Raw genomic sequence first — 14632 nt, 5'->3', positions numbered from 1 at the left:
TTAACTGCATACAAAGCTATTCCTACAGTTTCCGTTCACTTTTCTCCCAGTATTTGATACCAAGAGGTTGGGGATTATGGGCTTCAGAAATTTGAACTCACCAGTCCTAGAATCCCCCGTCATGCATACTTCGTACTGGTAGCTCTGAGACAAGGTTCCGCTGCCGCTAACGTCCACCAAGTGGCCAGAAAAGTGGCCCTCGGGCACTGAGCAGCGACCCAGAGAAGCAGCCCTGTTCCTCCTGCACAGCCGCACAGCGACGAACAGCAGCACCGACAACAGGAAGAGCGACGAGACAGACGCCAATGCAATGACCAAGTAGATAGTGAGCGAGTCCGCCACTTCATCCGGTGCCACTTCCAGGAGCGGAAGGTAGGGCTGCGAGAAGCCGTCCACCAGGAGCACGTGCAGCGTAACGGTGGTCGACATTGGCGGGTCGCCATTGTCCTTCACCAGCACGACGAGTCTGTGTTTGGCCGCGTCGCGCTCGCTCAGCAGCCTGGCGGTGCGCACCTCGCCATTGTGCGCCCACACGCTGAACAGCCCGGGCTCCGTGGCCTTGAGCAGCTGGTAGGACAGCCAGGCGTTCTGGCCTGTGTCACCATCTACTGCCACCACCTTGGTCACCAGGTAGCCAGCCTCCGCTGCTCTGGGTACCAGCTCCGTGCAGGGCGCAGAGCCGTTGTGCAGCGGGTACAGCACAAAGGGCGAGTTGTCGTTGTCGTCGACGACCACCACGCGCACCAGCGCCTCGCTGCTCAGCGCCGGGGAGCCTGCGTCTGCCGCGCCCACGCGGAACTCGAACCCTCGCAGCGTCTCATAATCCAGCGACCTCAGAGCGAACATGTGCCCGTTGTCTGAGTTGATGGAAACCAAGGAGGCAAGAGGGAAGTGAGGGTCCTGGGACGGCAGTAGAGAGTAGGTGACTTGTGCGTTGGTGCCCGAGTCTCTGTCTGTGGCGCTGACGCTGCCGATGTGCAGGGCGGGGCTGTTGTTCTCGCGGATGAACAAAGTGTATACGTTTTGGGTGAAGGTGGGCGCGTTGTCATTGACGTCTGATACCAATACGGTTATCTCGTGTTCGGTTTTCAGTCTGGGGGTACCCAGGTCAGTGACACTGATGGTGATGTTGTACTGATTTGTTTGCTCTCTGTCCAACGGACTCTCTGTTAACAGGGTGTAGAAATTCTTGAAAGTTGGTTTTAGAATGAATGGCAAGTTACTTGGAATAGAGCAAATCATCTTTCCATTATCTCCGGAATCTCTATCTCGAATTCTGAAAATAGAGACTACTGTCTCAGGAGCATTCTCTGGGATGGAGCTGGTGAGTGAAGATATGGTCAGCTCCGGGGCATTGTCGTTCACGTCCACCACCTCTATGACCACAGTGCCTTTCCCGGAAAGGCCCCCTCCATCTGTAGCCTCAATTTCCACATGGTAAGAGTTAATTTTCTCAAAATCCAATTTTTTGGTCAGTCGGATTTCTCCTGTGACTTCATTTATTGAGAAAGTTTGTTTAATTTCATCTGATGCTTGGAACAAGTTGTAGGAAACGCTTCCAAATTTTCCAGCATCTGCATCCCTAGCCAAGACTCTAATTATTGGGAAGTCCAGTGGACTATTTTCCAGGACCTGCACTTCATATGGTGTGTTCACAAACTCGGGGGCATTGTCATTGACATCTATGATCAGGATTCGGACCATGACAGTACCAGACCTTGGTGGAGACCCACCATCCAACGCTATGAGAGTTAAACTCAACTCATGCTGCTCCTCTCGATCCAGCGCTTTGTCCTGCACCAAATCTGGGTATTTCTTGCCCTCACTATGATTCTGAGTGAGAACATGAAAATGAGAATTGGGACTAATTGTGTATTTTTGAAGACTATTGCTGCCCACATCCAAATCCTGAGCTGATTTCAATGGAAACAGAGTCCCTGGCCGACTGTTCTCCAAGATATTCAAGAGCATTTCCCTATCAGAGAATACTGGAGAGTGGTCATTTATGTCCTGGATCAATAATTCTCCTTGAAAAAATTGCACAGGTGTTTCTAGGAACACTTGAAAATGCAGCACACACGGTTCAATAGGGCCACATAGCTCCTCCCGGTCTAGTTTCCCCCTCAGAAGTAAATCTCCAGTCTGACGGTCCAGCTGCAAACGCTGCTTGTCATCGTCAGAGACCACCCGGGCGGACCGGGCGGCCAGTTCCCCAGTTCCCAGGCCCAGGTCTTTGGCCAGATTAGCTATAAAGGAGCCACTCTCTGTTTCTTCCAGCATAGAATAACGAATGGGCTCTGAGCGAGTTTGAGACAAGAACACCATTAAAATAAAGACTACTACTTGCCTGTTTGGTTGAATTCTCTCTAGTGCCTCCATTTTAGATTCCGGATGCAAACAGCCAATCCCTTTCAGCAAACACAAAAAAGACTGCAGACATTCAGTTTTGATTTCTCGCTGAAATAATCGTCACAAAGTTGTTTATAATCTTAAATTTGCTCAGTATATTGTTGCCCAAACTTGTTGGGAACCTCGTACTGCTTGCAAATTTCTCTCCTGAGCTTTTGTGTCCTGAAGTACAAAGAAATCTGCAAGCTTTTTAGGGCTCTTTACTCACAATCTTAGCCTGCAGCGCCACCCTGCGTCTCGATTGAGAAATTAATATTTCCAAGTCAAAGCACCAAGTGTTGAAATCAGTCACTTTAGCTTTGGTGCATAGAGATCTTACAAACCTTATTTTCATTAAATTGCATACTATATACGGTTATTTCACTAAATTCCATGAACTAGAATCATTGTGAGCACAAAGCAAAATAATATATCAATCTCCCCACAACCTTATCAGTGGACCTTCAAAGAACTGCATTTCCCCTTTGCATAATCTAACCAGGGGGGGATAAGCTCTTTAAAAGTGTCAATCTAATTAATAATAGTTATCTATGCTTTTTCAAGTGTGTGAAGACTTTAGGATGATGCAAAAGTTTGTTAAGGTGTTCTGTACCATATGACTTAAAGGAAGAATACTTTTTCAGGTTTTATTTTCTTATGTTGGTCTGTAAATAGTAATATAGTTGAATAAAGAGGCACCTTGCTTTGTGGTAAGTCATCTTACAACGTGAAACCACATTAGACTTAGAAGTCAAGCAGATAGTGTTGGAATCACAGATTCTCAGATCCAGAGAGAAAATGAAAGGAGTTCCACAGATAAGGAAACTAGAGCTTGGACATAATTATTCTACTTGATTATTATCAGGGTCATATCAAGATAAAACCAACTGTTTTAAAATCATAAAACTTTGTTAAGATAAAGGATTTCTCTTATATATGATAGTTATTGCACTGAATCTGAGGACCTATTTGGGGGGATATTGCCATTCTAACAGTATTAAGACTTCCAGTTTTGAACAATTTTCATTTACTGCTTGTTGTTGTGCCATGGAGTCTGTACAACAGAACGGAACAGTGCCCAGCCCTGCCCCATCCTCACAATCATTGCTACATTTGAGCCCATTGTTGCAGCCACTGTGTCAATCCATCCTTTTAAGTATCTTCCTCTTTTTCATTGACCCTCTACTTTACCAAGCATGGTGTTCCCATACGGCACATTGGTCTGTAATTTTCTCTGCTTGTGATATCTTTGTCTGGTTTTGGTATCAGGGTAATCCTGGCCTCGTAGAATAGGTTGGGAATTGGTGGTCACTGCTCTTCTATTTTTTGGAAGAGTTTGTGTTAAATCTTTACATGTTTGGTAGAATTCAGTAGTGAAGCCATTTGGTCCTGGGCTTTTCTTTGTGGAAAATTATTTTGATTACTGATTCAACCTCTTCACTTATTCTAAGTCTGTTGGCATTTTCTGTTCCTTCTTCAGTCAGTTTTGGTAGTTTGTATGTGTCTAGGAATTTGTCCATTTCATTGAGGTTTTCTAATTTACTGACTTGACTGTTTGTATTGTTACCTTATAATCCATTTTGTACCTGTAAGGCAGGTAGCAATGTCTCTCTTTCATTCTTGAGTTTAGTAATTTGAGCCCTCTCTCTAAGTCTGGCTGAAGGATTGCCAATTTTGCTGACCTTTTAAAAGAACTGTCTTTTGGTTTTGTTGATTTTCTCTATTGCTCTTTTTTTTTCCTATTTATTCCCACTCCAATCTTTATTTTCTTTCCTTCTGATTTGTGTTTTGTTTGTTCTTCTTTTTGTAGTTTCTTAAGGCATAAAGTTATGGATTGTATCTGTTATTTTTATCTTCAGAGACTAAGTGACTTCTCAGACTATGGGTCCTCCAATGTTGGTCCTAGATCATTTACCAAAAAGGAAATACCTTCACCCAACTCATACTGGAAAAATAAAAAAATAAAAAAAAAAGGAACTACCTTTATACTTCCCACCATTGAATACTTCCCTGACTCTGGCACTAAGCCACTCAATTAAAGAGAATTCTTGATCGTCATTCTGTACCTTCTTGTTGATCTTCATGGAAACTCAGTTTAGTGTGAAAAGAAGAAAAATTCTAAACCAAAGAGTCAGATTCAAGACATCTCTATAAAATACTTAATGAGGAAACCATTTATAATGAGTGAAAGGAGACCCATCATTTATAATCCTATTATTTCCTCGATTATTAAGGATTTATGCATTCAATTCTTAGTTACATAAAATGATGCTATTTTAATACGATCATAACTAAACTCTAACAAATGACTGAAGTCATAGCAATCTTAAATTCATTTTCCATTTTGGGAATTCCCAATTTTTTTAAAGAAACTTCAGTTCTCACTCTTCTGATTATGAGTATACAATTTCTCTCTGCCTGAGAAAGTGCTTATGAAAATTTATTTTGTCCTGATAAATTTCTCTAGTTAAAGAAAAAATATTTTGTAACTTAACACAAGCTTTTCTTATATCACTGAAATTGCATGAAGATTTGAGATTTTGACTGTTTCTGGATTTTATTCTTAATCGTGGCTAACTTATGTTTTCTTAATGACACTGTCCTCATCAGAACTTCCCATTCTTGCACGTCTTTTAATTACACTGTCAGAGGTAGAAAGTTGATACTATGGCCAGTGATTATCCCAGAAAGATCATATATAATGCTAAATCATGTCAAACTAAATCTGAAGCAGGGCAAATCAAGAAAGGAGACAAAGAAAATACTTCCCTCATATATCACTACATAAAAGTTAAGTAGGTTTAATAATAAAGCAGGATTGGATCCAGTGATTTTTACCATCAAACATTTAGAAAAAAAATCAAACTCACTGCCATTGAGTGGATTTTGACTAACAGCAACTCATAGAGACTCCCTTTGTGTTTCCAAGACTGTAAATCTTTAGGACATAAATTGTGTGTCATCTTCCTTCTGCAGAGCCCCTGGTGGGTTTGAACGGTTAGCTGTCAAATGCCTTAGGCATCACACCACCAGAGCTCCTTTATCAAGCATTTAGAGAATAATAAATGACCTGAAAGTTAATAACATTTTCATCTCAGAATTTATAAACTGAGTTGTCATCCTACCAGACAGCTTACTAAATAATGTCTTCACATCAAATGGAAAAGCAGAATCAATTGTTTAAAATACATTAATTATTTCCCCTCAGCCATCATGAATTCATTTTAGGCAAACATAAGAGTAATTTGCCGTATATTATAATTTTTGTCCACCTATGGCCATTACTTGCATGTACAGCATTGAAATAATAATTGCAAATATCAACACAGAAAATGAATGAAATGTCCTATTTTATTTGAGTCCCATGCTTCTGAAACATGATACACCACTATATCTCAAATAAAACACATCTTTATCTATACTTAAACCTCATTAACCATAGGCAAAGCTGTTTTAGGAGTACTATACAAAACATTATATGAATATATTCTACATGATACATTATAAGATTGGTGGTTTGGGGCTCTCTCTATATTACTTTGTATATAAAATTTGAAATTATTATTATTTTTTAAAAAAAAACCTATTTGAATTAACCATTAAATATATGATGGATTTATTTTCTCACCTATTTGAAAAAGAAAAGAATTATGATTATAAAAGAGGAAGCAAGAGAAAAAAAAGAGACTATGAATGGATTAATTACATAGAAAATGCAACCAATATTTAGACAAAATGTTATATCAAATAAACACTCTTGATTTAAAAAAAAAAAAAAATCCTAGCATCACCTAATAACTACTTTTTGATTCTTTTGTGCATGAAAACTTAAGCCACTCCTGCAATTGCAGTTTTACTCTAGTCTTGCTCAGCCTCTTGAACCAGCCCACTGGGAATAATTGGCTTCAGGAATTTGAATTCATTTATTCCGGAGCCTCCGGTCAGACACACCTCATACTGGTAGCTCTGGGATAGGGTCCCGGTGCCGCTGACTTCTACCAAGTGGCCCTGACAGTGGTTCTCACGTATCTGACAACAACCCACCGAAGAGGCCCTGTTCCTTCTGCACAGACGCATCGCGACAAATAGGAGCACAGAGAACAGGAAGAGCGACGATACTGATGCCAACGCAATGACCAAATAGACTGTGAGCCAGTCGGCCTGGGCCTCTTCCCGGGCCACCTCCAGGAGCGGCAGGTAAGGCTGGGAGAAGCCATCTACCAAGAGCACGTGCAGCGTGACGGTGGCCGACATTGGCGGCTCACCATTGTCCTTCACCAGCACGACGAGTCTGTGCTTGGTCGCGTCGCTCTCGCTCAGAAGCCTGGCGGTGCGCACCTCGCCATTGTGCGCCCACACGCTGAACAGCCCGGGCTCCGTGGCCTTGAGCAGCTGGTAGGACAACCAGGCATTCTGGCCTGAGTCACTGTCCACTGCCACCACCTTGGTCACGAGGTAGCCCGCGTCGGCCGCCCTGGGCACCAGCTCGGTGCAGGGCGCAGAGCCGTTCTGCAGCGGGTACAGCACGAAGGGCGAGTTGTCGTTTTCGTCCACGACCACCACGCGCACCAGGGCCTCGCTGCTCAGCGCCGGGGAGCCTGCGTCGACCGCGCCCACGCGGAACTCGAACGCTCGCAGGGCCTCGTAATCCAGCGACCTCAGAGCGAACAGGTGCCCGTTGTGGGCGTTGATGGAGACCAAGGAGGCGAGAGCTAGGTGTGGGTCCTGGGGCGGCAGCAGTGAGTAAGTGACTAGGGCGTTGGTGCCAGAGTCCCTATCTATGGCGCTGACGCTGCCCACGTGTAGGGCGGGACTATTGTTTTCTCGGATGAACAGGGTGTAGGAGGTTTGGGTGAAAGTTGGAGCATTGTCATTGACATCTGAAACCGTCACCGTTATGTTGTGTTGTGTTTTCAGCCTGGGAGTACCCAAGTCAGTGACAGTGATAGTGACATTGTACTGGGCCCTCTTCTCTCTGTCCAGCACTCCTTTTGACACCAGAGTGTAAAAATTCTCTATGGATGGCTTCAGGATGAAGGGAAGATCATCCTGGATGGAACACATCATCCTCCCATTGTCTCCAGAATCTAGATCAGAAATTCTGAAAATAGCTACCACCGTCTCCAGTGAATTCTCTGGGATGGGGCTGTTAATTGACGATAAGGTCAGTTCTGGTGGGTTGTCGTTCACATCCAACACCTGAATTATGACTGTTGATTTTCCAGAAAGGCCTCCGCCATCCTTGGCCTCTACATCAACTTCGTAAGTATTAATCACCTCAAAATCCAAATATTTGACTAATTGGATATCACCAGTAATTGGATTTAGTTGAAAAGTTTTGCGGATTTCTTCAGAAGCAGGAGCAAATGCATATGCTATTGTCCCAAAATTTCCTGTATCTAGATCAGTAGCTGAGACAGTGACAATGACAGAGTTAAGGGGACTGTTCTCTAGAATTTGAACCTCATAGAGAGACTGTGTAAATTCGGGGGCGTTGTCATTTATGTCTAAGACCACGACGTTGATCTGGGCTGTCCCAGACCGCGGAGGAGATCCGCCATCCAACGCTGTGAGCTTTAAACTGAACTCCGGCTGCTCCTCGCGATCCAGTGCTTTGTCCAGCACTAGTTCTGGGTATTTCCTTCCGTCCCTACGACTACGTGTAAGAACGTGGAAAGGGGAATTAGGCACGATCGTGTAGTTTTGGAGACTGTTTCTTCCCACATCCAAGTCCTCAGCATTTTCCAAAGGAAATTTTGTTCCCAGTGGAGTGCTTTCTAGGATTTTCAGCTGCATTTCCTTTTCAAGGAATACGGGAGAATGGTCGTTTACATCTAAGACCTGGAGCTCATTGGTAAACAGCTGCAAAGGGTTTTGCAGCAATACCTGAAAATCCAGTATACATGGCTCTGTGAGGCCGCACAGCTCCTCCCGGTCCAATTTCTCATTCAAGAGCAAATCACCGGTCTGATGGTTGAGCTGAAAATGGCGTTTGCTCCCTTTGGACACAACTTGGGCCCTCCTCGCGGCCAGTTCTCCTGCCCTCAGCCCCAGATCCTTTGCTAGGTTGGCTATTAAAAAGCCCCTCTCTTTTTCCTCAGCCACTGAATAGCGACCGGAGTCGGACACTGCCAGAGACCCACCCAGAAAAATAAAGAGAAGTAGGACTTGCCTTTGTCTGAGAAAGCGCTCCCCTCTGGCTGTCATTGCACTTTCCGCCATGGTCTTCCAGGAAATGTCGACAAGCTGAACGACAGGCAGCGCTGGGAAAGTCAAAATTCCCAAAGTTTGGAGACAGTTTGGCGAATAATCCTTTCCAGAGGCTCTGATTTGCTTGCTTACAAACCTGCCTAGATCCACAAACCTTCGCTTATTGCGCTAGATATTTTGCCCTGCAGAGTATGCTAAGCACAATGGTTGTAGTTTATTTCTCCTTGTTAGTCAACAGCGCCACCACGCGTTGGCTCGTAGTTTCAAATTATTGGTGAAGTTCTTGTTTTTATTTTAAACTGCTTATTCTCCTTATTAGACCCAGTTGACGCTACTAGAGGGGTTACTTGTGTAATATAAGCTAAATAAATAAACCTATAAGGAAGTAAAAAGCGTTATTAACTAAAAGAAATGATTGCCCCTAGTAAAGTCCTCATTCATACGATTTTGCGGAAGTATTTCTACCCCCTCTGTAATTATTGCACTTAAGAAAATATTTTGCTCTAAATGATGAAACGCTGAATTATCTTACGTGTTTGTCATTCCCCCCCAAATTTTGTAGAATGTGCATGAGTTGTCTTTAGAGTCAGAAAAATGCTATGAAAAGATGACCTCATATAAACTGATAAAAAAAATTATAATTGAATTCAGGGGTTAGATCCAGAGGGCCACTAAATTCCTTCCACCTTTTCACAGCCACTCAAAGAACATTTCCACTGCTTTCTCCTATACTTATTTAACAGTAATTTTACAGTGTTGGTTTTATCTATATTAAGGTATTTCCACAGACATTTATTGAGTTTGTAGTAGAAGTTAGGCTTATTGTGCTAACAAGATAGACAATGTCCATATATCTTATTTGGTTTTCCATCTAATGAGGTGTACAGACTTTAAACAGATGTTCATACAAACTATGTGGAAAGCTATATAAAAATATACTGCATATTGCAAAGTTGCAATAGGGGGATCTAGCTCTCCGGGTCTGAGAAAGTTCTTCCAAGGATGTGCCATTTAATCTGGAGCATGAAAGATGAGAAGAATTTTTTCAGGCTAAGACTGCATGATGGGAAGAAGATTTTATATATAAGAAATTGATATGCAAAGGCCAAGACAGTAAAAGAGGACCTTTGGTGGCATAGCACTTAATGCACTTGACTGCTACCCAGAAGGTTGGCGGTTCAAACCGATGAGCCACTCCTCAGAAGGAAGGTTGGGCAACCTACTTCCATAGTGATACCACCTAGGAAACCCAAGGAGGGGTCGCTATAAGTCGGGTCCTATCAATGGCACATAACAACAACAGGACAGTAAAACAGATGTTCAAGATAAAGGAAGAAGAGTTTACTCATACTTAGATGGCAGTGAGTTTGGTTTGGTTTTGGTTTTAGCGTTTCAAGAGTGAGAGAGAAGAGGAAGCTGAAGAGGTAAACTAGAGTCAAACAATGGGTGTTTGGATCTCATTCTAAGAGAAAAAAGAAAGCCATGGCAAGGTTTTAAGCAAGAAGTGAAACAATGCAGATGGCACATGTTCAATCTAGCTTCTTCTTGTACTTCCACACCATTACTGGAAATGTAATGAACAGGCTCATATACTGAGTTCACTTTCAATATAAGTGATACTAAAAATAATAGCTATTACACTTTCATGTCTTCATATTATCTTATTTAATCATAGTGGTAAGCTATTAAAGTAGCTGTTATACTTTTGGGGTAACAGAAATTACACGACTTCCCAAGATTCTATAGGAAATAAGTTGGTTGACACAAGACTTTTTATGCTGACATAGTGCTCTACATCTCTACCAATATTAAAATGAGACCTTAAAAATTAATATTTTAATGGTAATACTAGAGGTCCTTCAAACATATGGAAAAATACAAAAATTTAAAGATAGGCTGAAGAACATTAAGAATTGAAACTTGGTTTTCATGTAAGCTTGAGAAATTAAGCTGCTAGAAATGAAAAATTTGGATGAATCATTTAGGGAAGTATAGAGGGGATAACATAGTGCCTAAGGCACTTGACTGCTAACCAGAAGGCTGGCGGTTCAAACCCACCAGCCATTCCTCGGAAGGAAGATGGGCAATCTACTTCTGTAGTGATATTGCCTCGGAAACCCAAGGAGGGGTCGCTATGAGTCAGGTCCGACTCGACGGCACATAACAACAACAACAGAGGGGAACCAAAAAATTAAAAACCACATTTTCCCTACATTTCCTTAAGCAAGTGGGGAGAAGACTCAAGTTAAACAGGAAGAACAAAAAGGAAAAACATATTGAAGGAAAGAGATACCAGGGACTGATAACTGCATGATGTTTGAAAAAGAGACCAGTTCACTTAGTAACAAAACATATAATTCCTTGTACATCACAGGGCATATGATCCCAGAAAAATATTTTCCTGTAAGTATTGTGCTGTATTGAAATATCAATGTTGTTATAGGCTATCAAGGCAGTTCTCATAGTAACCTATATGCAACAGAATGAAACATTGCCGCATCCAGTACCATCCTCACAATCTTTGCTAGGCCTGAGTCTGTTGTTGCAGCTAATCTATTTCATTGAGTGTCTTCTTTTTCACTGAACCTCTACTTTACCAAGGATGATATCTTTCTCCAGGGACTGGTCCCTCCTGGTAATATGATCAAAATACGTGTGACGAAGTCTACCCATGATTGCTTCTAAAGAGCATTCTGGCTGTACTTCTTCCAAGACACATTTGTTCATTCATCTGGCAGTCCATGGTATATTCAATATTATTCTCCAACACCAGGATTCAAGGGCATCAACTCTTCTTTGGTCTTCCTTATTCATTGTCCAGCTTTCACATGTATATGAGGTGATTGAAAATACCATGGCTTGTGTTAGGTGCACTTTAGTCTTCAAAGTGACATCTTTGTTCTTTAACACTTTAAAGAAGTCTTGTGAAGCAGATTTGCCCAATGCAATACTTCATTTGATATCTTGACTGCTGTTCCCATAGACATTGATCATGGACTCAAGTAAAATGAAATTCTTGACTTCAATCTTTACTCCATTTATCATGATGTTGCTTTTTTATTGGTCGAGTTGTGAGGATTTTTTTTTTTTTTTTATGTCAAGGTGTAATCCATACTGAAGGCTGTAGTCTTTAATCTTCAGTAGTAAGTGCTTCAGTCCTCTTCATTTTCAGCAAGATTTTGTCATGTGCATATCACAGATTGTTAATGAGTCTCCTCCAATCTTGATACCACATTGTTCATCATATGGTCTAGCTTCTTGGATTATTTGCTCAACATCAATTGAATAAGTATGGTGAAAACAACAACAACAAACCCATTGCTGTAGAGTCGTTTTCTGACTCACAGTCAGGTTTCCCAGGCAGTATCTCTATGGAAGTAGATTGCCCAATCTTCCTTTCAAGGAGTGGCTGGTGGGTTTGAACCACCAGCCTTCTGGATAGCAGTCAAGTGCCTTAGGCACTACGCCACCAGAGCTAATTTTAAACTATGCACTATCCCCTTGCTCTGTTCAACAAACTGCCTCTTGGTCTATGTACAAGTTCCTCGTGAGCACGATTAAGTGTTCTGGAATTCCCATTCTTCTCAATGTTATCCATAATTTGTTATAATCCACACAGTTGAATGACTTTGCATAGTCAATAAAACACACATAAACATCTTTCTGGTATTCTTTGCTTTCAGCCAAGATCCATCTGATATCAGCAATGATATCCCTCATTCCACGTCCTCTTCTGAATCTGGCTTGAATTTCAGGGAGTTCCCTATCAATGTACTGCTGTAATAATTTTTAAATTATTTTCAGCAAAATTTACTTGTGTGTAGTATTAATGATACTGTTTGATAATTATATCATAGGTAAAATAAAGACACTTCTTTCTTGCAATCAGTCATTCAAAAATTTTATTAAGAACCTACAATACCAAAAAGAAAAAGAAGCTACAGTATCCCCGTGACTATTCTAATCATGCAATAAATGGGGAACCATTGAGAAACATAATTCAAGCACCTAAGAAAAGCATTGAAAAATTTTAGGGAATTGAAAAGGGAATAGTAAAAGTTGTCAGTGAAAAAAATAGAATGAGTGCCATAGGCTTATTTCTAATTGAGTCCTAAGTGCTTCAGAAATTTTTGAAATTTTTGAAAAAATGCAATGCCAAGCTATGTTTGAAGTCTCAAAAAGCTGATCGAGAATCTAGATATATTCTCCTCAGGTCTCTTAGATTTTAATGAAGTGCTTGAATTTAGTAGATTTTTTTTTAAAGTTTATTGTGTTTTAGGTAAAAGTTTACACAGCAAAATAGATTCTGACTTATCAATTTTTGTACAAATTTTTCTGGGACATGGGTTATAATTTTTGCAATGGGTTAGCCTTCTCATTATTTCATTCTTCTTCTGTTTCAATTTATCCATTAGAAAAATTTTAATAACTAAAACAGATTTCTTAAAGAGGGGATTGAAATAGTCAGAGGGTTTATTGAAAAAAAAAAAAAAACTTCAAAATAGAGAGTATGATGCATTAGAATGTTTCTGAAAATCATTGGAACTGTGCTATTCAACTACATTTAGACTATGAATGAGTGATTTGAATATACCTACTTATTGAGCACTTACAATGTGAAAGGCTTGTGGAAACCAACAATTAATGTTCTCACAATCTATAAAGAGTCATATTTTTAATATGTTGGTACTTTAAAGTATACACGCAGAAAAATATGAGATGGTTGCAGTGCTATTCATTAATACATCTATGTTGATAGCTTGCCCAATGTGAGGCCACAGTTAAAAGTTACATGGACCTAAGAGGATATGTTCCTGTTCTGTGCCTTTGAGTCAATTCCAACTCAGAGTGACCCCATGTGACAGAACAGAATTGCCCATAGGGTTCTGCAGGCTGTAATCATTACTGGAGCAGATCACCAGATCTTTTCTGCTTGGGATCCAGCGGTGGGTTCCAACTTCCCCTCATACACCTTTCTGTTAGCAGCCCAGGGCTTCACCATTATATCACCCAGGCTTCCGTAAGGGGATGTACACACACTCAGATACTCTGGGCTGGAAATAAATTACCTATATACTAATAGCTAGCAATTATTAAAAATATGAAGGAACTTTGGAAGGTGAGTTTGGAAAAGGTTTCTCTAACTTAAAAAATTAAAGATTTCTGAAAATAAAAATTTTACTTTCACACTTTAAATCAAATTAAGTAATAGTGAAACTAACTAGCAATTAGAATACAAAGAAAATTTACAATCACTATATTCTGTGAAAGGAACTCTGGTGTAGTGACTAAGGCATTTGACTGCTAATCAGAAGGTTGGTGGTTCAAACCCACAAGCCACTCCACAGAAGGAAGACTGGGCAATCTACTTCCCTAAAGATTCACTGCCTCAGAAACCCAAAGGGGGTCACTGTGAGTTGGAATTGACTCCATGGCAGTGAGGTTTATTATTATTATTATTATTATTATTATTAAATATCCTGTAAAGGTAGCCCTGGTGGCACAGTGGCTGCTAACAGAACCACCAGCCTTTTCATGAGAGAAAGATGAGGCAATCTGCTTTTGGAAAGATTACAGCCTTGGAAACCCCATGCAACATTTCTACTCCATCCTATAGGGTTGCTAGGAGTCAGAATAGACTCCATGGGCATTTTTTTTTTTTTAGTACTCTGAAGCAACAAATTTAGAAGCATTAGTAACATGCACAGAATTGGATAGTTACATATCAAATAAAAAAAGATATGGCCCCAATAAGCACAGTAGTAAAAACAAAACAAAACTTTCCACAATTAACTGAGACCAGGCTTAGTAAAACAATTAAAACAAACTAGACCTCATGCACTGTAAAGTAGAATTGCACTCCATTGTGTTTTCAATGATGCAAACTTTTGGAAATAAATCACCAGCCCTTTCTTCAGAGGTACCCTATGGGTGGAAACGCCAACTTTTCCTTTAGTAGTCCACCGATTAACCAAATATTTAACCATATTCGCTACTCACAGACTCCCTAAATTCAGCAGACCCTCATTAATAC

General features: G+C 40.9%; 1 protein-coding gene across 1 annotated transcript; it reads right to left on the bottom strand.

Moving 5' to 3' along the window:
- LOC103195449 lies at window positions 1–8595 on the bottom strand. Its single transcript, XM_007939025.2, is given in 2 exon segments — window positions 1–2457; window positions 6238–8595. Coding segments are annotated over 2 exon segments (4815 nt in total).
- Between the last annotated feature and the right edge of the window lie 6037 nt (window positions 8596–14632).

Source organism: Orycteropus afer, unplaced genomic scaffold (assembly GCF_000298275.1).
Source record: "Orycteropus afer afer isolate SDZICR_OR568_19922 unplaced genomic scaffold, OryAfe1.0 scaffold00056, whole genome shotgun sequence".
In the NCBI taxonomy this organism is placed as follows: Eukaryota; Metazoa; Chordata; class Mammalia; order Tubulidentata; family Orycteropodidae; genus Orycteropus; species Orycteropus afer.
This window is presented reverse-complemented; position numbering and strand designations above follow the sequence as displayed.